The sequence below is a fragment of the Rhipicephalus microplus genome, chromosome 8, assembly GCF_043290135.1.
Source record: "Rhipicephalus microplus isolate Deutch F79 chromosome 8, USDA_Rmic, whole genome shotgun sequence".
NCBI classification, from domain to species: Eukaryota; Metazoa; Arthropoda; class Arachnida; order Ixodida; family Ixodidae; genus Rhipicephalus; species Rhipicephalus microplus.
The window spans coordinates 101,825,726-101,853,301 of NC_134707.1; the positions used below are offsets into that span (position 1 = coordinate 101,825,726).

A 27,576-nucleotide genomic window follows, 5' to 3' on the forward strand; every position below is an offset into this window, starting at 1 on the left:
GCGTGCTCGCCGGCGTTGTCACGCCAGGCGCCAGTCCTGCCATATGTTCGCAGGCGTGCGCCGCGCTGCGTTGCTGTGACGCATGCGCCTTTCAGCTCGTCCGGAGTCCCTCCATCACGAAAAGAGGGAGACGCAGTGTTGTCTGGGTAACGCATCGGCGCGAAATGCAGCACGTCGCATTTCGCCCCGGTTGCCGTCGGACCGCGATAACGGACGCTGGCTGCGCCTGGCGTAAGACTATAGAGTGCTCCCGTTTCGCTAACGTAGCGTCGCTGTGCCCAGCGTACGCCCGCGTCAACGCTACATTGGAGTATATTGGGCCCTTTGTTTTGCGTTCGCGGCCATTTCGCTAGCTCCACATATAACAAATTGGGTGTTACGTGACGTCAATGAATGAAGAATGATATTACTGGTGCAAAGTTGATAATCCTGACACGCATGCCATGCAAAAAACACGACAACATACCACTTTCATGGCGTGCTCGCGGCCGTTTTGCTAGCTCCACATATACTATATTTGGTATGACGTGACGTGAATAGATGATGAGGGGAAACGACATATCCAAACATGATAGTCGTGACTTGGAACTTATGTACGGCATCATTTAGCTCCACGTCGTAATGTTGTGCTGATTTTAAAGTGACATATCAACTTTTCTCATTCGTGCTTTGCATATCATCACTTCCCACTGTAACTGTGATCTGCCTATTTTTTTTTTGTTGAAGCGTTGCGTGATCGCGATAATGTTATAAGAAACACAAGAAATGCCATCACAACAACGTCCGCAAGATAATATTTGAGTTACGCGTCTAAAACACCCAGGAGACACCAGCATACGGGACAGCGAAGGGACTTTTCGTTGGCTTCAAAAGCGTTCGTCTGGGAGAGCGGGGATGCGTCTTCCAGCCTTTTTAACGGATGTCAGTGAAGCCTACGGCCATTCAATTGAATATGCCATGTGTTTTCTACATTTTAGTGGAATTGCACACAGACGGAATAAGTGCGAGCTTCAGGGGCGAAGCTCCTCTTTGTCTAACCTTGTCATGCGCCACGCGTAATCAAGAAAAGAGAGAGGGAAAAAAAGAAGGCAGTATCTCTCGATCCGTATAATAGAGGTTATGTTCTGGTACGATAGACGGCTCTGTTTAGAGAAGTGCATGCAAACTGCAATTGAGTCAGGATACTATAGATGGCGCTGTATCGCTACTCTTTGAATAGTGCTGCGTGGTCTGTGTGGAGAAGGAGTGCCTCTCTCAGTGTCCTGGATAGTCGCTGTACGAGGTGGATCGTTGATGAAGCATGGGCGAAGCAAAGTGGCGGTCGCGTTTAAGACGCTTGCGCTGAGCTTTCTTCACTCATGTCTCGTCGGTGCTACCCGCGCGCCTTCTGCATTCTCGAACGCATCGGGCACGGAGACACCCGCACGACTGGATGGACGAACGAACGCTTCGCCCCACTTATCTTCATTCACATACGCAAACGATTCCTCATACCGCCCCTTCCTAAAAACATGCATCCAAAATATCGTTGGATAGAGATTGTCCTTTGACCTTCCACGATATAAGAAATCACTACCACCTACAGCACACTATATGCCTCCCCCCCCTTACATCATGGAGCTTCGCGCTACCATGAAATACTATGGTGCCAGTTTCAAACCCGTACAATTCCTACCCCATCTTTTCGCCATCTTATGCACCTTGCGATATACCCCTCCGCTTTGTGCATTTTCTGTCAAAAAAGAGCTAAGCTAGACCATATCATGTGGGGGTGTACTCGAAACCCACCACCTAATTATCTACACAATAATAGTAAGGAGCAGTGGAAGGCTGCTATATGCAGCTCGGCACCCGAAGTCCAGGATCAGATCTTGGATTGGGCCAAGAGGGTAGCGGAGACCTACGCCGGGGAGGCTCCTCTGACACTCCACCACCACACCTTTCCCTCTTGGGATAAATAAAGTTTTAAGGACGAAGCTCTTTCTAGCGGCAACCGTTCGTCCCGCGTAGTATGTAACCATTCTTACGCTTTGACCTGCAAACACTATGACCTCCAAGGTGGTGCCGGTGAGAGATTCTATCTGTGCGTTGTTGAACAACAAAAAATAGTGCTCAATGTACATGCCAATAGCTGATAATGGAGTATGAGAGACAGGAGCATTCGGCTTTTAGTTAACGTGCACGCTGCGATCTCCACTAGCAGCCATTGCATGTACATTGAGCACTATCTGAAGGGAAAGGGTTGCTACGTTATACCCGCTGGGTGTAACCACCTTAGTTTTAGAAAGGTTTAGTGAGCGTTGAGCTGCAGTGCCATGAATACAATGAACTAGTATATACCATGAATGAACTCTAGGTAGTTAAAGGTGGGAAGTAGGTACGAAGGGCATGCCGTAAGAAAGTAAAAGCCAAATTCTCCTGTCTCTCACTTCCCATGCAGTCATTGGCATGTACATTGAGCTCTATCTGCCAGGAAAAGGTTGCTACGTTATACTCGCTGGGCGTAACCTCCTTGGTTTTAGAAAGGTTTAGCGAGTGTTGGGCCGCAGTGCCATGAATACAGTCAACTAGTATATACCATGAACTCGAGGTGGTTAAAGGTGGCAAGTAGATCCGAAGCGCAAGCTGTTAGAAAGTGTGCGTGTGCCACCTCTTCATTCAGTCCTTGGAATGTCCGCTGGATGGCGGCGTTTCTATATGGGGAATATATGATGAAAAGATGCGAGATGGTGGTACTTGGAGTGTTGAATAGATGGACGAACGCACACACAGACAGATGCATGAATGGACGCATGAACGGACGCAGGGGTAGATGCATGGACGAACGCAGGAACGGACGCACGCACGGACGGGCGGATGGACGCATGGACCGTCGCACAGACGGAAGGAAGCAAGAACGAATGGACGGACGAATGCTTTGCCCCACTCTCCATCATTCACTCCGTGAATATGCTGCCAATTTTTTTCTCCTCCTCTTCTTCATTCATTCCCCGAATATGCTTGTTTGTTTTAACTTTTACTGCAAATCACAGCGAGCCACCCGACTAATCTGTTTCTGTTTCCAATGCGTTAGTATTCCCATTATTTTGGCATCGTTCAGACGCCATCGGCGTTCCAGCGCTCACAACATTTTTTAACTCCTGCGTGAAAGGGAGACGCAGTACTGGCACGGTGCCTGAATACCGGACAGCGCACAAAGTGAGGCATAAAACTGTTTTAAAAATTGCCGCTTTTGCCCCGAAGGGAATCGCGAGGAACTTCGAATGCATTTCTCTCGCCGAGATTACATGTCGAAACGATTTCGATGGCGTAAATTATTGACAAAATGAAGAATTGTACCGTAACCAGTTATTTACCCATTTATCAGCCAGCTATGGTCTAAAAGTGAGGCGCGCATTTCGAGGGGACGGTGACGTCAACGCGCAGTGGCGATGTCACCTACTAGGCGCCACGCCAACATCTGCGGAGCGCGGCGCATCGTACGGAGGCTAGTCAAAGTAGGCGACTCTGGAAGCAACTGAGTCAGGTAAACTGAAGCCTGCGAGACTGGCTTACCGGTGTTCCAGGAGTGGTTGCAAGCGCGCGTCTGGCCAGCCAGGCTACAGCGAAGCGGCCGTCCCGGTGACTGTCGTGATAGGAGAACCACGCTCTAGCACCACTACCTCGAGGCGACAGGGTGGCACGTTGAACCATCTAGACGACATGGCGGCACGTCAGACCATCTCGTCGTGTGAGTGTTGTCTGAAATAGGTTCGCTGTGTCAAGGCCGCGGGAACCGTGTACTGGAGGCTATAGAAGCAAAGGAAAATTTTTTCCGCAAGGAATCTTTGGTTCTCTTATATTATTGTAAATATTTCATATACTCGTGTCCATGTCGTATAAACGTGCGGTCGTTGCTTACGTCACATCTCTCGTCGTTTGAGCATCTGTGCCCACGCGAAGCTGTCACAATTGGCGAGCCTTGCCAGGTCTGGCCCTTACCATCTTTCAACCTAGAGCAGGTCACGCACAATACGCGTGTTAACGTATTGAAGAGGAGGTCGGATAGTTTTTGTGCAATTTAGGGCAAATGTTACGAGAAGACCTCGAAAACGAACGCAAGGGGATTGATTTCAAGCTGCAGTACAAATGCAAAATTTACGACTATGAGTGCCTAAGACGGGAAGGTGAGAAGCTACTCTCACAAATACACACGGCTATCTTAGACATACGAAAAGGTGCAAGACGTAAAGCAGCGCGTAAGGAGGCTAATGAGGTGGGTGGTATAGAAGCTCACCAATAAGAGACATATATCACTGAATAGGGTGAAATTTTGAAGTCACACGCGGAAACGTGACTGATAAAGAACTTGACGTTGTTAATCCAGATACACAGTCTGCAACTACAGGTGTTAATCAGGCATGTCACGAAAACACAGGTCGCAGTGGTAGAGAGCAACTTGGTCTTTGCCTTCCTCAGCTAGGACCTGTTCGTCAAACTAAGAGTGTTGCAAACATATCTCAGTTGGTGACTCCAGAACTACCAAGTGGTTGTGGTAGCAGGAGTGATGTGGAGGATTGCGCAGCCAGTAACCATGGTACTGTTGACCTGCCGGAAGCTTGGGTCCTCCGCGAAAGCATGCCAGCAGGAGGCATGCTAGGCCCAAGCAAGGCAACTATCTTGGCAACTGAAATGATTGTTCAAAACCTCAAAATAAAGAAAGTTCCTGTCAACATTCCTCAAATACAGCCGCAAGCGCAAAGGTCGGGCAAAAAAGACCTGAACCCCCAAAGCAATAGCGCAGTTAGGAACGCCATGAGCCTAATGTATGGCTAATGGTAACACTCTAGAACATATGTGCATGAACCCAGATAAAGCTTGCCGCGTTGTGGGGGCCACCCAACCGGACACTCAGGTACAGACTTCATGGTTGAGTACTGGGTGTTAAATCTTAGCAGCTTCGACAAGGCTCAGCGTTAGCCAGAAGCTAGCAGAAAAGAAGAGCGCTGGTTCACCGCGAGCACTTGGAAGAAAAAAAATCAGCCTATAAACCTGGTGCACTGATACCAATCTGGCCTGTGCTCCCATTCTATGTGTAGATATGTCGTGCTCACTAGCGAATCTTAGGGGGCGTGACATGTCATAAGACAACAGAATGAGTTGCATCGCTTTCTGTTTTGGGATAGATTCACGTGAAATCTGTGCATGACATGTTCCTTCGTGAAACATAGAGAAACTAGTCAATGTAACATCGGAACTATTGCTGCAATGAGTGTGCTTCCATTCTGGTAAATCTATGAGTGTACACTGGAGTGCTTAATAAGTGTCGGTGAAGCACTTGGAAATTTCAGCCTCCCAGATTGATGCAATCTCCAAATTATGAGTTTGAACATCAAATCGGCAACGGACTTCCAACCACATGAGCGTCAGCAACCAAAGTGTCAAGCCAACACCACTTCTACATCTTCTGGCATCGTCAAGTTACACGCTCTGTGGGCTAGTTCAACAGCAGCAGCCAAAGTGCGTGCGACTTTCTGAAACAGGGGGAAGAATGTAAGGACTGTGATAAGTGAGCCATGGGGGCAAAACCCTGAGCGCCCAATTAAAACGAAAAAGGGCAAAGAAAGAAGACTGGTATAGAGATTGATTGATTGATTTATTGATATGTGGGGTTTAACGTCCCAAAACCACTATATGATTATGAGAGACGCCGTAGTGGGACTGGTATAGAGAGCGTGCTCAGCCGGCTTCGAAGGTTGTCGGGGCTTTGGACACCGTGTCCTGGGCACTCGCCCCGGTCGAGCATGACCTGGACGCCGACAAGTCGTCAGGACGCGGGCACCGACGTAAGCTCGAGCCAGCAAGCTACACGAGAAGGCGTGTTCCCATCACGAACGATACCGCGACGGGCTCAACGCCACGTTGTTTGGTGCTACGGCCACTGCAACGACGGTGTGCGGAATTATGGTCTTGAAAACTTGGCAGGAGGATGAAGTGCGTTGGGTGTTAAGACGTATATCAACATCTCACGTGGGCAGCAGTTTCTTTGTAGACCCTCTTTAATCTCGCATCGTTCTGACGTTCTTTTGTGTGATATAGTCCTAGTCCTATATAATTATTGTCTTTGTATTCACCAGGCTATCTTGAGTGCGTCCATTGACCTGGGCCCATTACCCTTGCTCACCACAACAGGCTAGTCAAACAGCTGCTGCGCATTGACAAATTATAAAAGTGGTTGGGTTATAGACGTCCGGGAGCCCCATCGCCGACAACTCTAGGCAGGCTCAGCTCCCCAGCCTCAACTGATCGATTTAGCCAGTGGCCCAAAGACCAGCCTCCCCCGAGAAAAGGGTTAAATTAAGCATGTTTCACTGGCTGGGGCTTTGGGCAGCTCCCCAAGCAGCATAAAAGATGCAATGTAGTTGGAAAAAAGCGGCGTAAAATAAGTGCACCAGAGAGAGACCGTTCACCACGAGCATGAGACAATATTAAAACTGCTTGGCGTCTTTTAAGATGTAATTGACGTGCGGTTAAGGAGTGCTGCGCCTTTTTTCGACAAATGCCCTGATGAATCGTACTTTCACATCTCACATGACGTGTTTCTAGGCGTAATGGTCCAACAGCTCAATATACGCCTGGCTGGAGCAATGCACAAGTTATATTGCCAAACGTCAAAGCAAAATGGTGCCGGTGCGTCTACTCGAAGTAGAAACCAGCAAATAAGCAGTCGTTACGTGCAAGAATAAAACCGTAGCAAGTGCTTTTTGAAGCAAAACAAAAAAAAAAGCTAATTTTACTCTGCCTTGTACCCTACATGGCTAAACATCTTGTGGAGAGTTGGGAAAGAGGATAAGAAAAAGAGCAGAAGTAGAGAGATGTGTAGACAGAGCATTCGCCGCACAACAATGCAAAAAGACGAGAGATGAGGGAAGAAGGATAGGGACACGATTGAAGAGTGCGAAGACGGGGCACCACTTGACGTGTGCTGTACGCATCGTCAGGAGATGGTGAACGGTGCGCTGATCCAGAAGAGCTACCCTGGCCTCAAAAATTGCGGAAACGTGACTGTTCAGCATGAAATCCATCAAGCACTTCTATTAGAACCCATACACGAAGGTCCTTATAAATGGGACACAAACGTACGTTTGTTATTTCAAATTTTGCCAACGCATGTTTACTTCACCAACGCCTCCTTTGTTTGACTTGACGTGCCTGCAGAAAGCGTTTGTGGCCCTCAATGGCGGCAACGTGCTTTCCGGTTCTATGAGAGAAAGAGAAAATACCTAAAAAAGAGAGGATACCATTCTGCTTCCGTTTCGCACTCTTTTGGCACTGTGAAAAATGATCCAGAAGCTATTTGTGTTCCAGCGCTGATACATTCCATATATCCTCTCGCATGACGGGGTGACGCCACAGCTTGGTAGTAAAGCTAGTAGCATGCCAACGCGTGACTTGAAAGGGGCGATTCACTGGAATCTACGTAAAGAATAATTTGTGAATCCGTGCACATCACGCGAATGAGCTGATGGTACCTGTCCTGAAGTCTAAATGCATGCAAAACATTTAGTAAGTAGTCAATTTCTATGAAATCAAAAGCATTTTCCTGATTTAAGGAAGCCAACAGCTATTGGGCAAATCAGGCAGTAGTGTAGTGAATGATTTTGCGCATTAATCAAGTATGAATGTCTATGTCTGGGCCCGGAACGGAACCAACCGAGCGCGAAGCGAATAATGATGTTAGAGACTGGCCGAATCGGTGCACCGAGATGTTCGCTAATAGCTTGTAACCTACTATAAGCAGGGTATTAGGGCCCAATCTTCTGTTCGCGTGGACAAGAAGTCTTTCTGGAGAAGTAGTGTAATACCACCTCTATAGAAAGAGAGTGGAAGGGTAAGATATCAGAAACACCTAAAAATGACGCGTTACACACAAACGGACCTATGTTATAGCAGACGTGTATATAAAACTCAGCACGAAGTCCTTATAACCAAATCATGCTACTAACACGACGTTAATTATGGTTGCCGATTAATGCGTCAGTACGCTAACACCTTGGTAACTAGCCCTTACTAATATGATGATGTTTAGGATTGGCCTAATGAGTATTTTGGTAATTAGTCTCATACTGATGATGACCTTGCTAATTGCGCCCGAGATAATTGTCTTTTACTTGAAACCTTGTGAATGATTTGAAGACAATTCAGTGTAATAGTCATTAAGCTTTTGTCAATTGGTATAATGATTGATATGTGGTGTTTACCGTGATAAAGTATCATATGATTATGCGAGACGCCGTAGTGGAGGGCTCCAGAAATGTTGACCACCTTGCGTTCGATAATATGCACACAAATCTGACAACACGGGCCTACAGCGTTTTCGCCTTCAATGAAATTGCAGCTGCCGCAGCCGGCATTCAATCCCGCTTCCTTCGGGTCTGCAGCCGAGTACCTTACCCACTAGGCCACCGGGGCTGGGCAATTAGTGTAATAAAAATAAAGACAGAGTTGATGTGATCTTCACTTTAAAGCTGGTCGAGCATATCAGTAGACAACCGACTTAAAAAGCTAAAAGAAGCTAGGTTATTACAAGCTCACGTATGGCTCCAGCCTGGTCAAGTAGTGCAAGCTGATCAGATTATTTTATACGCATAAAAGCTGCCGCTTACCGTTTGCCGCATCAATTTCTTGGCAGTTGAACAGGCACTATGAAAGTCACGAGTTGAACTGGTGCCTTCTCAGAATCAACTATATAGCTTATTTCCGAATAGACGCGTCAATCAGTTTTATTGACAGACGCCCGCGGGGAAGATCGGCTACGCGCACTACGTTTGCTTTTGCTGAGGAGCAGTACTGAAGCCTAGCGGCACAATAATCTATCAGCTTTATCGCGCAGACTGAGCACACACCCCAGTAGAACAGAAAGTGGTATTACGCCGTGGCTACAATGTCTCGCATTCAATTTCATGGCGATCAGGACGTATCCACTCACCGCCTCATTGCCGCCGTGATGTGAGCGCCCCTGGCGACCACCTGTCTTAATATTCACCTGCAATATTTTATAGAAGTGAAATGAACAGCACGAGAATGCTGCATGTGCACCCTTGCTGCCTTCTAGTGTGGAAATTTTCATGCACCGGGTGGAACGAAAACTTCTGCCCGAAAGAGCACAAACGCCCCATGAACACGCCTGTTGGAGGCACGTACTGAGTTGGAAAAAAGATGCCCCGACAATCACGCTAACATTGCTGCACTGTTAAAATATTCACTGAGTGGCTTCGCTGACGTGTTCACACGCCATGTTTTTTTTATAACTGCTGCGAAAGTCCAACATGCATTTCCTACGCCACGTGCGTTCTAGTAGAGAATTTTATCAACGCTGCTTACACGCACTCCGCACTGTTCTCATTCATGGCCACCGTAGGGTAAGCTTCGGAAAAACTCGTCTGCACCGAGCCCCGCCGCGGTGGTCTAGTGGCTAAGGTATTCGGCTGCTGACCCGCAGGTCGCGGGTTCAAATCCCGGCTGCAGCAGCTGCATTTCCGGTGGAAGCTGAAATGTTGTAGGCCCGTGTGCTCAGATTTGGGTGCACGTTAAATAACCCCAGGTGGTCAAAATTTCCGGAGCCCCCCACTACGGCGTCTCTCATAATCAAATGGTGGTTTTGGAACGTTAAACCCCACGAACCAATCAATCAATCAATCGTCGGCCCCGAGAAGCTCGCGTCATCTTGCATAGCACCTCTCGTGTCATTTCACCATTTCATAGAACTCTATGATACAAGTGCTGCCCGGCACTTCTTTGGACGTCGGCAAAGCTCAACGAATACATTTCTGTAGGCCGACAGCATAGGTAGGTCGCCGCTGTGCTAACAAATCCAGTGTCTGACGATGTCTTTGACTAAAAAAATTCACAATTAAACTTATGCGCATCATTTCCTGTGCTCATGTAACAGATTGTACTAATTAGACAAGCCTTACGCATCCTCATCCTTTTTGTGAGTATCACTAGAGAGGGCAGGTAGCATCGCCAAAGAGTACCGGACCAACTAACAGTTCTTAGGGTTGTTCTCGGGGTCCTAGGCTGCTGGTCGCTGCCAGTAGTTATGGAATGAACTGGAGCCAAAATACTTTTGTGAAGTTGCAGGACGGTACAGTACCTAGCGCTTCCCTCTAATAAAAGAATGCGTTTCAGTGCAGCGCTTTTTTAATAGATCGCAGACACCATTACGGCACAACTAACATTTGGACTGACGCAAGCGTTCGGATTCACTAAGGCGAACATGGTCTTCTTTTCTCCTCTGCCCAGTGTCTTCTGCATTTCATAACAGCGTGGATCTTCATTGCAGAATATAAGTTAGTTTCACAGTAAGCCAACTTTAAGTCCGCTAGATTATTGAAGTGATTGATGTTTGATAGCCATGTGATATAAACCCTCAGTTCTTACATTCTTCCAATGTCGTAACAAAGCGCCATGAAAGAGAGGTTTTCATAAGTGCACAATATTGGCATCAGATTTAGGGCATTAAAATGTCGAACCTAATTCAAATATCTAGTTGAGGACAGTAGCTATGTCTTCATGCATCAGGGAACTGGCAGATCTAGGCAAAAAAAGAGGAAATAAACGGCTAGCGGTGTCTCTACGTTCATCTGCTTGTATTTTTGTGATAAGGCAAGCACCATGACATGCCTCTGCTCTAACTTTAGGAACCCAGAGATCTTCTAGGAGCCCCTTGCTGATTGGCTTTTGTGCAAATCATAAAAAATGTCCCTGCAATTTGTTTTATTCGGGTGGCTTACTGAAGCATTGTCAGCTTGAGAAGCCAAGGATAGCCAATGTTCATTGTTTCACAAGTTGGTGTAGCAATCAATATGACATAGCTCTTAAGTTACTACGGCGTCTCTCATAATCATGTTATTGATTTGGGTCGTTGACAACGCATATCAATCATCATCCTGAGTTACTCAATATATTTATATTCTGGAAATACATGCATTCATCATACACAAGATATTGAAAGAATACCTGGGATACTATTTAGTATAGATGTCTTCGATACTATACTGAATTGTGTGGTAGTCAAAGACATGTAGCCTTTCTGTGTGATAAAGAATGCTAAGCATACTTCGCAAGTTAATCTCTCTACGCATCTACTCAAGATTTCCTGATAATATGCTTGACTGATTCGTCGTATTGAACAACTTTCAGAAACTGCAATTATACTTTGTGTTGAGTCCCGGTTACTCAGACATAGGCCCAGAGTAAAGAACACCAACCGGTTGAAATTTTATCAGCCTTCCACAACAGCATACCCTATAAAAATTTGAAAGCGAATCCACTGTAATTTCTGGTTCCTTGTGCCAAAGACTTGTCTCTGGTGCACTCATGATATTAAGCGCTGCAAAAAGTAAATAAAATGAGTGCAATATACCCATACATTATGCGTTTTTTAACCTAATACTTGCCTGTTTGAGTTCATCTCCGCAAATTTCGAAAATAACTGATGAGGTATTGCTTCGGTCATTTAAAGGTTATCATGAACGCCATTATATATACAATAATAGACACTAAGGAAGTTGTATGACAACAAAACGACACACATTTAGCTTGAAGCATCCTGAGTTTCTGGCTGCTTTTTTATGGATGCATGCGTATTTTAAGAGGCTGGGCCACTCCCTACTTACGTGAATACTTCCAGTGAAAACTTTAGCAGGTATACCACATATATACATACCATTTCTCATCGGCTTTAGAAGATTGCGAAGGATATTGGAGTAATGTCACATTGTATTATTTTTCATAGTTCATGCTTACAAACCCCATGTATTTGCACCTCACTACGCGGGGGATTCCTGGAGTAGCGTGCATTAAAGCAATAAGGACAAAGATGAATCCGACGGCACGAACCTTGTCTCAGGTATTGGTGTTCAAGTCTTCTCAGAAGTGGTAAGTATTTTTAACTACAGTTTCGTTAAACTGATTATATGCCTCGCAATTACATCATTGAACTTCAGTTACAAATATTTTCAGTGGAAACACTTCCAGAGCGCTCAAACCTTCAACACATTTCTGTGTTTATTGTGATAAGCGTTGCACTGCTGAGGTATATGTGACTATGAACGAAAAAAATGAGTGCTCTTGCAGCCCGAAATTCATTTCATTATCTAACGTGGTTGCTTGGGCGAGTTGGTACGAAATAATGCACATAAAAAACAGCGCCAATAACGAGGGACAAGAAAAGCAGGAGAGAGAGAGCGGCACTGACTTACATTAGGATTTATTTGCTGGAACCATGCAATATATATTTGAGCAGTATCTAATAAAAAGAGAAAAGACAAATCAAACAAAACAGAATTCACCAACAACCTAGTAATCATAGTGATAACGCGCCATGAACATCAAGTGTGCCAACGTTCTGAAAAAAATTTATTTCTCTTTGTGATAGAGCAATTGAAGGGCTGCTGACACACGCAATGCGCAGCCTTTCTATTTCTGCAGCTTCATTAATTTCGGGTATCATCTGGTCCTGATTACGCCTCCTTTTGCGAACTCTCCTTTTGAGCAGGGCCGCACCACATTTGTAGGGTGCAGTGTGTAATGCTAGCTACATTGTTCAAATACTGTCTATCCTTTAACCCAACGTGTATATGGCTGGGTTGCGATGTCGGTCCGGGTTAACTTAAGTTCAGTAGAGACAACTGGCAATCATAAATCAATATTTTCATTTGTTCACTGATGATAATTTTTATATTATTGCTAATATTATTATTACAATCATATATGAGAACTTTTTCCTCATTCCTCAAAATTTCTCTGAAATTATAAGGTACCCCTCTTTATAACCCTTTCAGACGCTATGTACACACTCGTGTGCACCACTCGTTCTCGTTATTTGCATCTAGTAGAGGCTAAGAAAGAGCAAGATATAACGTACATTAGAGGAATGCTCCTCCATAATTAATTTGTCTTCATTTAACCTCAATTTGCAGTGTACTAATAAATATGATCACTTTTCTGAAGGCACTACCACGTTTGAGGAGTCGTGCAATGTGCCGCTTCCGGCAAGCATTGTGAAAAGAAGAAATTTTCTTGCTCACAATTGGCATAATGAAAAATGAATTTGCACTACATATCTAGCCTCACATTAGATTCTATTTACGCCAAAAGCAAGCATCAATTACTTCGGAATAAATTGATATTTAATTGCTTCCTAATTAAAAGGAGTTATATTGACACACATACATTCCACAACTATCTCGTTTTGTTGCAATGCAATATTGAGTACCTTGAAGTAACGTTATAATGATTTGACACATTTACAGACACCTCTTAAAAGTTGGCGTCTGAAAGGGTTAGTCCAAAAACACACATTTCGTAATAACGTAAACAGATTCCTCAGATAACATAACTAAATGATTTGCCATGCGGGCCGGCATCTTCCGGAATAGATTAAAGCGCGAACGGACAACACTAAAAAAGAAAAGACGAGGACACGAGTGTTCACTGCCAACCAGTTTTATCTGATAAAAAATACATGAGAATATAAAGATCGGTACCACGAAGGCGCACCGGCACCCACATTAAGTGAGAAAAATGAGAGAGCTTATCCTAAATTGTGCTCGATCAATTGTAACTCACTCACTCACAAAAGTGCCAAGGTTTGGATAACACATGAGTTGTGTATGGGCTGTAGTATGTGCCATATTTAACTAACAATTCGGTGTGTCAACTAAAGTGCATGTGAGCATGGCCCTAACTCATAAATGATCGGTGCACGTTCCCTATCGCGCAAGGAATGGGAAATGTTTGTAAGGTGAGAAGAAATGTTGTTAAACCCCAAGAAGGGAAATTGAAAGAGGAAAACGACAGGATAGAGGGACGCTCCCTGGATTTCGTGCCGACCGATTGTGCGCCCGCGCGCTCCGCGCGCTCGCGACCTTCGGCGTCATCGTAGCTCTGGCCGACTGGGCTGGCCCTACGTCATCTCCTGTCGCCGGCTGTCTTCGGTGACAGCGCAGCTCTGACCTACTGGACCTGCTCTACGCCATCTACAGACGCCGACACCATCTCTCGCAAGTGTACCCCGTCCTCGGACTCCAGTGACCGTTTTTCCATCTTTCCTGTCTCTTCTATCCCCTCAGTTTGTTGTTGCTTCTTCTTCCTCTTTCCTATACTTTTACCTCTACCCTTTTATCCCTCCTTACCCCCATCCCTTTGTGAGCTCTGTGGCGGTGTCGCTCACTGAAGCAGACAATAACGGGGCTCACTTTTCTCTTCCTTTCTCTCAAGAACCACTCCGACAGGATAGAGTGCGCCACCGCATCATCAATAAAGGTTTTCTTTCACACTATGTACGTCAAGCAAGCTGCGTGTTTTGGACTCGCTCGCTGGATTCCATGCCGACCGGTTGTACTCCCGCGACCTCTGACGAAAGCGCCACTCTGGCGGACAGGCTCGCCCTTCGCCATCGCCTGACGCCGGCAAGAGCTCCCGCTGAGTGGTGCCCCGTCCTCGGATCTTTTGACCGTGTCCGCATCTTTCCTATTTCTTATTTACTTCTTTATGTCACTGTCCGCATCTTTCCTATTTCTTCTTTACTTCTTTATGTCACTGTCGCTGGCCTCATCTCTATCGCTATTCTTTTTCTATTTCTATTCCTTCTAATCTCTCCTTACCCCCATTCCTCAATAGCCACTGCTGAGGTGTCGCGCTGTGAGCAGACAGTTACGGGGCTCACTTTTATCTTCGTTTCTTTCCTATAAGAATCACTTACTGGGTCACCAACGCACGCTTTTTGTGAACGACAGCATCACCGGAAGGGCGATTAATTACGCCATCATCATTTGAAAAAAATCACATTCACTGGAAATGCGCACGTATGTGTCAGCTCTGCTGCTTATCGGTTCAAAGCGTGCTGGGTTTGTTGTACCAACCAAACACTGTTATTCTCCAGCCAACTGGAAGTTCAAATGCGTGTTATACTTTCGCACAAGGGAACTATTTTTTACCGGGTGCTATTGGTTCATCAATTAGTAATTGTTGGCCATTTCGGTATGCGGTAAACAGCACCTCATGTTTCTAAATGAAATATCTGCCGAGTTCCTGCACAGCACTGTAATTAAATTGTACCATTTGTGCAGTTATATAAGTAAACCTTATCTACCAGTTTACATGCATCTACAGAAAGGCGCTTTCTAACAAAATGTGATCACTACCGCATCTGCATGAAACACTGTGTGTGAATCAAAATGCATGTGATATACAGCACATACGTTAAACTATCCTGGTAAAATTTACTCCTGCCCTGTTTCCTGTGAGCGTTTTGGACCTGTACCCATGGGATTAAATCATCCCATATCCTTGTGAAATAAATCCTGGAGGAGAGTATATGCTCTTAACGAGGTGAAGTCTGGCACCACCACATGAAGGAACAGTTATATACCAATAGCATGCCTTTCGCATTGATATGGCAGACACCTCTACATGCGACTACTGCGGAGCTGAAGAGACCATTGAACACGTCCTGTGCAGCTGCGCTTGCTACGACACACAGCGATGCCAGCTCCGAATGGTTTTGAATCAACTTGACTCCAGACCATTTTGGGTGCAGAAGATTCCAGGACCTTGGGCATCTGCCTCAGTTGCGCAGAAAGCGACTAAAGCACTTCTACTTTGCTTAAAGTAAACAAACCTGAGCGACCACCTGTAGACTGTGTGTGCTCCCCCGAGTGTGCTCGTGATTGTGTGTACGTTCTTATCTCTCTACAACCTCTTTTATCCACTTCATTCCTTCCCCAGTGCAGGGTAGCAAACCAGATGTGCGTCTGGTTAACCTCCCTGCTTTTCTTTGCATCTTTATCTCTCTCTGACAGGGTCTGAGAAGGGGCATGCGAGTAGGTCAGCAATCTCTTCACTTCTTCACTTCTCTTTATTAACTTAAAGACCCCGGTTAGGCGGTATTACACAACGGGTGGGTTAGCAAATGTGGGTTGTAGAGAGTGATCTTCACAACGAACAATATGCAGTTACGTTGTCCGCAAAAGGTGATGTACGCGTGATGGATGCAATGTCACAGGGGAGGTCATTCCATTACGCTGCTGCGCGAAAATATACTGATGCGGCAAAGACATTAGTGGGAGCACGTGTGAGTGTGAATGATGAAGGATGGGTAGTGCGGCGAGAAATGCGCGATGACGGGATGATGGGAGGAGCTTGATTGAAGGAACTGTAAATAGTTTGCGAATTAAACAAAGACTGACAACGAGGCGACGCACACAAACATCAGTAACATCAGTTTCACTTTTTAGGGATGATATACTTCTATCATATCAGTCTGAAAATGAATGAGTCTGGTGGTATGATTTTGTACAGAATCTAGGTGGGTAATAAGGTATGCCTGGTGTACGCTCTAGATGCGCTGCATATTGTAGTTTTGATCGGATGAGAAATTTGTACGCGAGAAGTACTATGTCTAGGGGTGCGTAACACAAACGATGCTTTAGATAACTGAGGCACCTGTTCGCGGGTGATATAAGGTTGTTGATATGTGCGTTCCAGGAAAGGTTAGATGATAAGGTGACACCTAGGTATTTATATGATTCAACATGTTCAACAGTGGAATTAGAGTTTAAATAGGAGGATTATAAAAGGTGACGCTGCCGAATACTGGAAATGACTTTGCATTTAGTGGGATTAAGCTTCATGGGCCAAACATTACACCACTCTTGCACAAGATTAAGGTCCTGATTGAGGGCAGTTTGATCAGCAATGTTAAAATTGTGCGGTAGATGACACAGTTGTAAACAAATGAACTAATATTAGACGATAAATGGATGGTAGGTTGTTAATATATATTCGTAAGAGGAGGGGTGAGAGTCTTATCTGCTGAAAAAAACAGGGGTATAATGCCGGTAGGCGCATTATTTATGCATTATGGGATGCGAAGCAGCTCTTTGACTCACGCGTGTAACGCCGTACTTATGTGCGTCCGTGCAAACACGCCACAACGCGTCCACCTCGCCGGAGTAGTGGGAGCAGCGCTATGGAAGGCACGTCGCCGCTACGCATGAACGTAACGCTCCTCTCACATGCTTCCTTCACAGGAGCACGCTGACGCCACTCTTTTACTCACCCGCAGCATGCTCGTTGCAGCGCCCACAGCTTCCGGCTGCTCAGCCCGCTCGCAAAACATTTCTCTTTCGCTTCACCTCCTCCCCCACCCGCAACGTTCGACCGCAGGTCTAGTTGAAACACTCTTTCGACTTGTTTATCTGCGATAAATTTTACACAAAACCCAATCCGCCACTGCGTCTCTGCGTTTCAAACAAACGTTTACTCGAGTAAACGCTGCACTAAGCTTCGTTTCAAACCGTTCTTCTACCACCCGCATCGACGCCCGTTTGAACGGGGCCAACGCCTTGCGCCCCACTGCTGCTTCGCATCCCATCAGAATTCCCTTTGGGGATATGGTTCATAGTTTTCTTTTTTGTTTCTTCTTTCCAGGAGCTATGATTATGAGTATGTGGATTACACACCAATATGGAAAAATAACAAGAAAGTTAGAGGGTTCACGTCTTTTAATAAGAGTAAGCAATCTAAATTTGTTACATTTTCGATTCCAAACATACAGCAAAACAGCTTCTCAGTTTGGGGCATTCTGTGCAGCTAGGTATTGAGATTGTATTCACTATTCTAGCTTTTATGATATGTGGCAGTATATAAAAAACAGCATGATTAATGCGTATTCTGCAGGTAAATAGGAAAGTTGACCAACACACTGGTTCATATTGCTATGAAATACGCGCCTCCGATGCGATGTCTGAGAAAAAGCGTAAAGAGGTAGGCCTTTTTAATACCAAACAATTCAGCGCGAGAAGTCATTGTGTCAACGCATCTGCTTACTTTTTTCATAATTTTGTGCACATTTCATTTTTATTCCACTGTCATAAGAACCACTTAATTATTCACTGCAAAATGCAAGTGCTTGGTTATACTAGCGGCAATCTAAAGTCGCAAAACAACAATATGATCATGAGGGACACCCTACAGAAGTGCTCCTAAATTTCGGCGATATGATGTTGTCATGCAGTAACAACGAACCGAAATACGTGCAGTCAACTATATATCAAGAGTCATTCAGTCGATGATGAATGGGCATAAAGTACATATCAGATTGTCTTGCATTTTTTTTTTCGCACGAAGTGAATTTAGTAATTCAGTAATCTTTAAGTTCGATAGAAAGTGTTCTTTTTTTTGGAATGTGCTTCATTTTAGGCTGAAAAAACAGAGATGGAGACAACACCCATTGCTGGGCCAGCTTGCTTGCATATTTGCTTGCTCGCTTGATCTTTCCTATATAGCTTTTACCCATTTCGGGGAATTAGCTATAAAACCAGTGGTCAATATACGGGAAAATTGACTTCAGATGAGAAAACAATCGGAAATTATCGGTGAATTGCTGACTATAAAAATGTTAATTTTATTTTATTTTATTGTTCTAATGCGGTCTTTGTCTTTCTATCGCTCCGACTGCGCGCGCGTCAAAGACCGGTGCCACTCTTAGACATCACACACGACCGTGACGGTTATTGAGCGGGGCATCGACCTTCAAAGCGCGTCCTTCGCACCATCTTACGGGTGATAAAGAGGATGTCAAAGTACGTCCGAGTTCTCCATAATGTGTATATAATTATATAATTTGTGTACGGAAATTATTCGATGATAATGTTGCTGAACACAGTACGTAGGCCGACTCGTTTAACGCGGTGTGTGGGGAAGCTAGGAGGAGCGGTTTTTTTTATAACTAGTGTTGCAATTCGGAAAATATTGCGATTACATTATTTTTTATTATGGCTCAGATATATATATATATATATATATATATATATATATAGCGTGCGTATGTGTGTGTGCGTGAGTGCGTGTGTGTGTGTACGTAACGTAACGGTGGCGGGAAAAGAAACCAGCGGAAAACATATATTATAGGCTATTTCGAACAAAACATGAATGGAAGAAAAGTAAGACAGACAAAAAATTAGTAGGTCAAGCTCCTCCACGGGCTAAGCAACGCCTACTTTAATGTTACTCAACCAGCAATGTCCTGAATCCAAAGCGATTATGAAGGATGAATGATGGTGTTGAATTATCAAACGTTTTTTTTTACATAAAAGAAGATTGAAATAGTGATAACAAAGTACCGCCTCAATGCGACGTCACAGCTGTATTCGGACCGCAGTTTTATGACGCCTGAGCGGCTGGTCCCACTGCTGTAAAAAGGTTTACTTCTCACTTCAAATATTTGCGGTATATTTAGTCAGTCAATAGTAACCATTTTCTTGAATTTGCAAATAAATATTTCAAAAGATCAGGGATTCTAGGTTTTTTTTTTCAAAATCGGTGTTTTAGTATTTCAAATGTTTTCAACGTCTACAACGTAACCGCTATAACTATGGCAAATCAGTTTGTCAAGACATCCTTTATTATTGCGATGTTTTTATACCACGGTTCCTGCGAACAATGTTGAGGGAAGTTGTTATTAGGCTGGCGTATACTAGAATATTGTTTAGGTTAACAAAAACACCACAGAGATATATAGAACCCCTACACATAATAAATAAATCCCGTTTGACCAATTAAGGTATTGCTACATTGCCTGTTCACCAGATACATCTGCGCGATGTTATTTTGCTCAAAAAAAAAGAGAGACCTTACATCGTGGTCTAGTGTTGAAACGTTTTGCTAAAACAGCTTAGTATTTATCAAGCGCTTGAATTGCAGGCACGGGTGAAAAAACAACGTATACGCTTCACCACATATATAAGGATTGTGCTATTGTAAACAAGACAAAGAATACAAAAAGAGGAGGTAAGTACCGTATACTAGCTCAAAATTAAAACGCGATATGTGAAGGAACTCCGCGTGAAAATATAATTGTTATTACAAGCACACAGAGAGGCTCATTCAGCATCAAAACGTGGGAAAGATTTTATGAGATGTACATACATCGTGGCAGTGGTGTGCGTGGACGTGCGCAGTAGCTTGTTTTATTAAACCACTACATAGATATATCGACAGTTGTCAAAAGAAGGCCTCTCCTCATGCGCTAAACACATACGACTGGTCGAAGAAGCATGACTGAATATTACGAAGTCAAGGGATACTTGTTAATGACATCGTCGCACTCTCTCATGGTAGTACAAATGAGTACAAAGGCGTACAGGGCCTTTACTTTTCCACGGACAACGAAAGATTCCTTTTCGCTAAAAGTTGCCTGTACAGCACAATGACCCCAAACATTGCCAAATTTTCTGCCTCCCTACGCCTGAGCAGCACTGCAGTGCACACCTCATTGTGTGAAGTGTTGTTCTACACAAACTTGATGAGTATGTTAGTATTACACTAACCATGCTGATTGAAAGGTTCTCTTTAGTTAGAGACATCAGCATGCGAGAAAAGCGACCTGTTAATGTTGCGTGGACGCGTGACCTCAAATGTCTCATACTTCAGCAGTAACAGCAATTATTCCAAGAGTGGCAGCGTTAAAATTTCAGCCGTCAGAATGAAATGGGGGGTGCTTTTTCATGTGGCGTTGCTTTGCTAAACTGTTGTTTGTGAGAGAATCTTTTTTCGTGAAAACGTACATTATTCTTTTTGGAACTGCGCTTGTTAAGAAAGCGCAATAAGTAGTTGCATTGATATGACGGTCTTTCACTTTCGATTGCAAATCGTCGTTTAATGGCGCAGCGTGAAATATACTATATTCCGGCAAACGTCTGACGTGTACAGCAACTAATCGGGAAATCGCATCCACATATCAGATTCTACCAGTGCGAGGAACATTATGTTGCAAGTTTTTTACGCATCCCATGTCATGATGCGTAGGCTACTGCCAAAGTGCTGCACGAACAGTCAAAAACCGCCTGCGCATAACGGCAGACAAATCAATCTTGAACTTACTGCAACTAATTAGAAGTTTCGCATAACTTGAACTGAAGGTTCATTGTACACCATCACCATTTCTTTTCCTGATGCTTGACAACGCAGTTATTACATTCGCTCAATTTTTAACACTTGGAGGGCTCACTAACCTTCCTTATCATGAAGTTCCTGTGTCGTCAGGGAATCACACAACCACACCGCACCTTTAGAGACACCGGCAATCCAGGCTGACCTCTTTCTAAAACCACTAGTACGAAGATTTCCTGTTGTATCTCAGAGTGTATGTACAGACGCAATCAGGCAAAGGATAACTAAGCTGATCAATACATCGCATTGAACCGCGATGCTATGCATCGTGTTCACATGTTCTGGAAAATGATAAGAATTCGGAAGTCAGAAAACAGTAGTTATGGACACGTTAGAGCATGAGATGTGTGATTATAAAGCGCATTGAGATTACGACAATAATACTACTTGAGTGTCTGCTAACATTATATAAGTGAAATTATCGGATATACGGGGGTTGATAATTATGGGTGGCGAGGAGAGGTAGACAAGAGTAGTAGAGTGTATGCTTTATTAAATGGAGCCTCCCTTTTACATTTCTAAGGAGTCACCTTTGGGCTGTATAATGCTCAGCCTCAAAAAAAAAAAAAACTGCAAAATACGCTTGTCATGGGCAGAATTGGTCTTCTTAAATGTTTTTCTAACTTTAATTATGCAGAGCATCAAATTGCGACCGAATAATGGTCATAGAGAAAAACAAATCAGTGACAAAACGCTAGAGAATGCCACTCGAACACAAGACACCCAAACACCTATCATAGCGTATCTTGCACAGCAGCACAGTTGCGGTGACACGGTGCATATACCTGCATGAAGCATAAATAGAAGGACTAAATACTACAGTAGGTTAACTTTGATTATGAAAAGAGAAAATTACTATAATGTATTATCGTCCTGCGGTATAAATGTTCTCTGGGTCAAGATATGTAAATCAAAAACCGCGGCTCTCAGCCAACATAAATATGAAAAAAAAACACATTTGCGAATTCGTGATTCAGTTTTACTCCCATTACAATCTGATTGTTGCTCACAGAATACGATAATATTAAAAATATTCGCTAAATAATGATAGACGTTTTTAGACAAAGACGATGCAACGGTACTAGTGCCTCTCAGTGCATCGAACGGTGTCGGAAAACGTAATTTTGTTTGAAAAGCTAATCAATAACTCTGTTTTCACAGGTTACAAGCAAGTATGTGAAGTGTGGGTAAACGATCAGTTCTTTGACAGAAACACCAACGGCCTCGAATTTTGCACAGCAAATTTCTGGAAGTACTGCAAACCCCATACCCCAAAACAATACTTTATTTCCGAGTGTGACGAAAGAATTGGCAAAGTTATTTTAGTCTAGTGAGCAAGGTCTCGAACTTATAGGAAAAATGAGCAAGTATTTTTGTGGGCAATATCTCAATAAAATAATATGAACTGTTGATTCATGAAGTATTTACTCTTGTGTAGGGACGTGGACAAAAATTATTTCAGGGAGTTACCTCCTTGAGTTCCCGGGGCAGGGTGAAGAGATATTTTTTGCATGGTCATCATTTCTTCATTATGCCATTGCGAGAAAAAATGGGGGTCGGGCATGCAATCGACGTGCCAACCTCTGGCTACGCCACTGCTTCTGCGGAATGGCAGACGTTTTGTACCGTGAGCTACACTCGCCCAGATTGAGCAGTCTCGCGTGGCTTATGGAGAGCGACGCTGCGCATTCCCCAGGAGCAGTGACGTCACACGTCGCATATCTGGCGTGCCAGATAAGAACTGGAAGCTCCCTTATTGACGCACTCCTAGTGAACCACAGTTTTATTCGCGTGAACTCGATCACTAGTGCGTCTGTCCGAAGCTGACGTTACTTATACCCTGAGGTAGTCGAGTTAAGTCAATTCTAAGTTTTCTATTTAGGCAATTGGGCATAATGCTTGCAGCAAAGTTTCAAAGAAGCCCCCATACTTACTGCCCTTTTGAAAGTAATACAGCTGATTCAATTTGAAAAGCTTTGGACATGCCATGGTTATTGTCGTATTAACATCAATGCCAGAATTTTTTCGAACATTCGTGCCTAATTGAGTATTTTTTATAGTTGCGCAGATAATCGCTCGTCGTTGTCTTCATAACAGAATAATATTCTGTGCGTCTTGCTGATTACTAGTAAAAAAAACCTACCAGAGAACTGACTGATAGCCTAGAGATTCCTCTATACGATCTCTATCAGGTCATTTGTTACTAGTCCAGTGACCATTCCGCTTTTACACTGCAGCACAGTGGCAACACAGTAGTTATATACAGCATCTTTCAGTAGGTGGTAACCATAATGGAACAGCGTGGCCAACAGGAGCACAATAATTGCCACGGTGGTCTATTCGCTTCTGGATTTTGGTCTCGCGGGAGACGTAAGCTCGGGGACTGCACTCTCAACTGCACTGCCGTACCCGCTGTTTCTTTGAGTAGATAGTTTTCTTCTGATTGGAACTTTTTCGAACAAACAGCCTGGCGATGGTCAACTGACACCTGCAACTAATGTTTTTGAGTGCAATGATGAAGTTGTAGTAGTACCGACCTAATCGACACGGCCAGGAAGGCCAACGAGCATGCCCATGCCGCTGACTGCATTGCTGGTACGAAAGTGAAACTTGTGTGAGTGTTTCCGCTCGTAATCTGCAGTGTCCTCCGTGCGATATTAATTAGTTCGGGTGCGTCTTTCGATACCTCGATAAACGCGTCTCTATCCAGCATTTAGAAGTATGCAGCAACAGCTTGCAGAATATCGCGGTGTCTCATCGATGGCCCGGGGGTGTACGACGGAGGCTATGTTGTTAAAATCGCAGTCCAGGTCATCGGTGAAGATTGCATCAACTTTGCGGGTTTGGTATTGCAAACAAGTAGACTTGCGAACCCGCCAGGCAACCTCTCCATAGCAATCGAGTTCTAAACGAATAATCATCATTCAGCTTCGCTCGGTAAAGAGTGTTACATACAATTACATTTTTTCTCTGCGGCGCTAGAGCGCTGCATGAAGTGCTGCTTTGTGTCTGAGCGTGCTTCGGCCACCCGTGAAAAAGACGTTACATTTTAAAACAATCTTAAAGAGAAGGGCACGCCTGCTCTTGTCCTTGTTAAAATTGCTGATTTCTGCCACGCTCGCATCGCCAACAACACATGATATAATTACTGCAGAACAGCTCCTGAAATTTCTACTTAGGCAGACATGGTACATGGTATGTACATGGTATGTAATAAAAATGAAAAGTGGCATAAATTACCAAACTTCAGATAATAGTGCTCAGACAGCTGATAAGGGTATATGCTGGGCACCAGCATATCCTGTATCGCAGTAAGGGGGTCTTGACGGGCAGGCGCTGGTGTGGTTGGGAGACAGGGCACGTTCCACCTTATTGCGTGCCCTGGCTAATGCAAATGACTGCAGTTGGTGCAGTTAGTGTCGGTTCAGTGAGAGCGGCATCAAGAAGTAGTTCATATTATTACTGCGCAAGGCTGTCGCTTGATTATCAGAATATAGCGAATATTTATTCGCTGAATATATGTAGCATTCACAGGGCCACAAAGATTAACGTAACAAATGCAAGCTGGATGAGTTTAAGTTCCCGCGCGTGATAAAACGAAAACTTTAAGGAGCTCCGTGTACAGTGTCTGCACTACCTTAGGTGACAGCATTTAGTGAACCTGCACTAAACAGTGACAGCAGGTTTCAGTTATAAATTTGTGATAAGCAATGAGCTACGTGCGCGTTTGTCTTGATCAGCAAACTGCGTATGTATGCACGTACAAATAAAGCCTTAGACTCATATATCTTGCACAACTAAGCTGTGTTCACGAGATGCGCTTACTCAGGGCGATACGGAGGCTGTGTCATCGGAGGTCTTCGCAGAAGGTTTTGGGAACCTTCGTGGTATGGGGGCCTTCGCGGTTGTCTTTGAAACGTCGCCACTCCTGGTGTAAGTCTTCCACGCTTGTAGCCTCCACTCATTGAATGACTGAAGTATTGGCAAAGCGCTGAAACAGAGTTGCATGCTTATAGAAGAGTGGCCCATAGGGAAGGCATAGCAAAAAAGTACTGCCAGAAAAGTGTTTGCAGCACATGCACGATGTACGAAGGCGTGAGGCGCCTTTCCATTCTGAGTTTGACTATCCCCTTCTTATTTTCACTTCGAGCACTTAAGATAGTAAGGAAAGCTAGCACTTTTGTTTATGGGTCGGTGATTTCATAAAGGCACTAGCAGTACATCACCAGTACCCAGCACTGACGGCAGAGACAAGCGGCCGCAGTCTCTGCCGCTCAAAAGTGAAAACTAGTTTTGCTTTGCAATAAGAAATTCCCGACGTTTCATGTGCAGCTTGGACCATTTATCAGATGTCACTGTGAGGTGGCACAGAAAAACAGAGTTATAATGCCTTCTCTGCGAGACAAAGAAACAGGTGATTAAGCTTGTTTTGGTCGACGTGCCATTGCCCATCGTATTACAGACTCGATAGCGCACCTGTGTTCAGGTTGATGCTTTCGCGTGTTGCCTAAGTATACCAGGACAGCGAAAAAAAAAGATTTCCCATGTCGATTCCCACTTTTGCTGGGAATTCACGTTCTGTAAAGCGTCTGAAGGGAAGGTGACCATGTTTTAAATTTTTCGTTGAGCGATACGTAATGTATTGACGCTAAATGCGTACATATGTCTGTTCAGCAGCCGCAATGTTGGCACATGACAAGTCTTCGGCACTTGCGCATTGGCATCAACAGGAAAATGAGTATAAAAACACCAAAACTGATAACCTGATATGAAGCTCTAGTGTAGCCTTAGACACTGCTACATAACTCAACTTCATCGGAGTATACCTAACTATACCATGGATGTTAACTCGACGTCGCGGCTGTATCGTAGGAGACATATATAATGTTCAAAATATTGGAAAGCTAGTACTGCCACCACTATTGATGGTCATGAAGTTTATAGGATCTAATTGAAAAGTAGTTGCGAGACCTTGCGTGACAATGTGGTAGAATATGTGATCGCCACGCAGAATGACGTGGTTCCATTCATGCTGGTACCTTGACACTCATTCTTCGCATTAGTCGGCTTGACCCCACTAATGTCAGTTTTTTCTTAACTCTCGTGCGTTAAAATTACCCGCGTGTGTTCTCTCCGATCCTGCGTAGATACTAAGTGTTAAACACCTGTGGCACATACCCCTCGTGTGTATGCGCCACTGTTTGGCGGAAAGTGTTTGGCGACGTATGCGACGGGATTGTGACATTATTCATGCCTTGATCAGCGCATCATATCTTTCCAACCATCTTGACCTCCCATAATAATTTTCGTTCAAGACAATTGAGGTAAGAGGTTCATCACGAGAGCACCCAGACGTAGCCCCACCGTGGTGGTCTAGTGGCTAGGGTACTCGGCTGCTGACCCGCATGTTGAGAGATTGAATCAGAGCGGCGACGATAGCATTATTGATGGAGATGCAAATGCTTTAGGCCCGTTTGCTGAGAGTTGGGTGCACTTTAAAGAACCTCAGTTTGTCGAAATTTCATGAGTTACGGTGTCTCTCACAATCAAATGGCGGTTTTGGGATGTTAAACACCACATATCTATCAACCAGCACCCAAACTTAGGTGGTTAGACACGTAGATGATAGATAGATAGATAGATAGATAAATAGATAGATAGATAGATAGATAGATAGATAGATAGATAAATAGATAGATAGATAAATAGATAGATAGATAGATAGATAGATAGATAGATAGATAGATAGATAGATAGATAGATAGATAGAGAGATAGATAGATAGATAGATAGATAGATAGATAGATAGATACCCAAAGTGCTTGCAGTACACAAAAAATGCTTCGCATTTAAAACCTGCTTGTGGAAACTTGGAAAGCTTCGAAAGCTCTCGAAGTTGATTAATAGGCGTAAGGTATCCGAAGTAAGAAGGTATAACATGAAGAAAATTGAACACGCTCTGAAAAGTGAAGGAATTCACGTCAAAGCAGAGAATAGGAAACTTGGGATAGGCGAAAATTTGATGTATGCACTAAGGGACAACGAAGGCGAAAAAACTACCTAGATGGATAGGATAGATAAAATAGCGGAGGAGTTTTACAGAGATCTGTACAGTAGCCGGGACAACCACGACGTTAGTACTATAAGAACTAGCAGTAACCCAGATGACACCCCACCAGTAATGATAGAAGTCAGAAAATCTTTGGAGAGCATGCAAAGAGGCAAATCTGCTGGTGAGATTCAGGTAACATCAGATCTGCTGAAATATGGAGGACAGATTGTGCTAGAAAAACTAGCCACACTGTTCACGAGGTTTCTCCTGACGGGAAGAATACCAGAGTCTTGGAAAAATGGTAACACCAACCTAAAACATAAGAAAGGAGGTGACAAGGACGTGAGAAATTACAGGCCGATCATCTTGCTCTCTGTAGTAGACAAGCTGTTTACAAAGGTAATTCCTAACAGAGGAAAGAAACATTAGAATTCAATCATTGAAAGGAACAAGCAGGATTTCGAACAGGCAACTCAACAATTGACCACATTCACACTATCAATCAGGTAAGAGATAAATGCTCA

The 27,576-nt window shown here is 44.1% G+C and overlaps 1 protein-coding gene across 4 annotated transcripts in view; it reads left to right on the forward strand.

Moving 5' to 3' along the window:
• LOC119186190 (uncharacterized) overlaps positions 1-22,412 on the forward strand; it is a 38,622-nt gene extending 16,210 nt beyond the window's left edge. For all 4 annotated transcript variants that reach the window (XM_075872421.1, XM_075872422.1, XM_075872423.1 and 1 more), the window contains 4 exons: positions 11,780-11,922; positions 17,479-17,561; positions 19,753-19,839; positions 22,162-22,412. In XM_075872421.1, the coding sequence (XP_075728536.1) occupies positions 11,780-11,922; positions 17,479-17,561; positions 19,753-19,839; positions 22,162-22,331 (483 nt within the window). In that variant the 3' untranslated portion in view covers positions 22,332-22,412. The remainder of the gene's footprint in view (positions 1-11,779; positions 11,923-17,478; positions 17,562-19,752; positions 19,840-22,161) is intronic.
• The last annotated feature ends 5,164 nt before the right edge of the window (positions 22,413-27,576 follow it).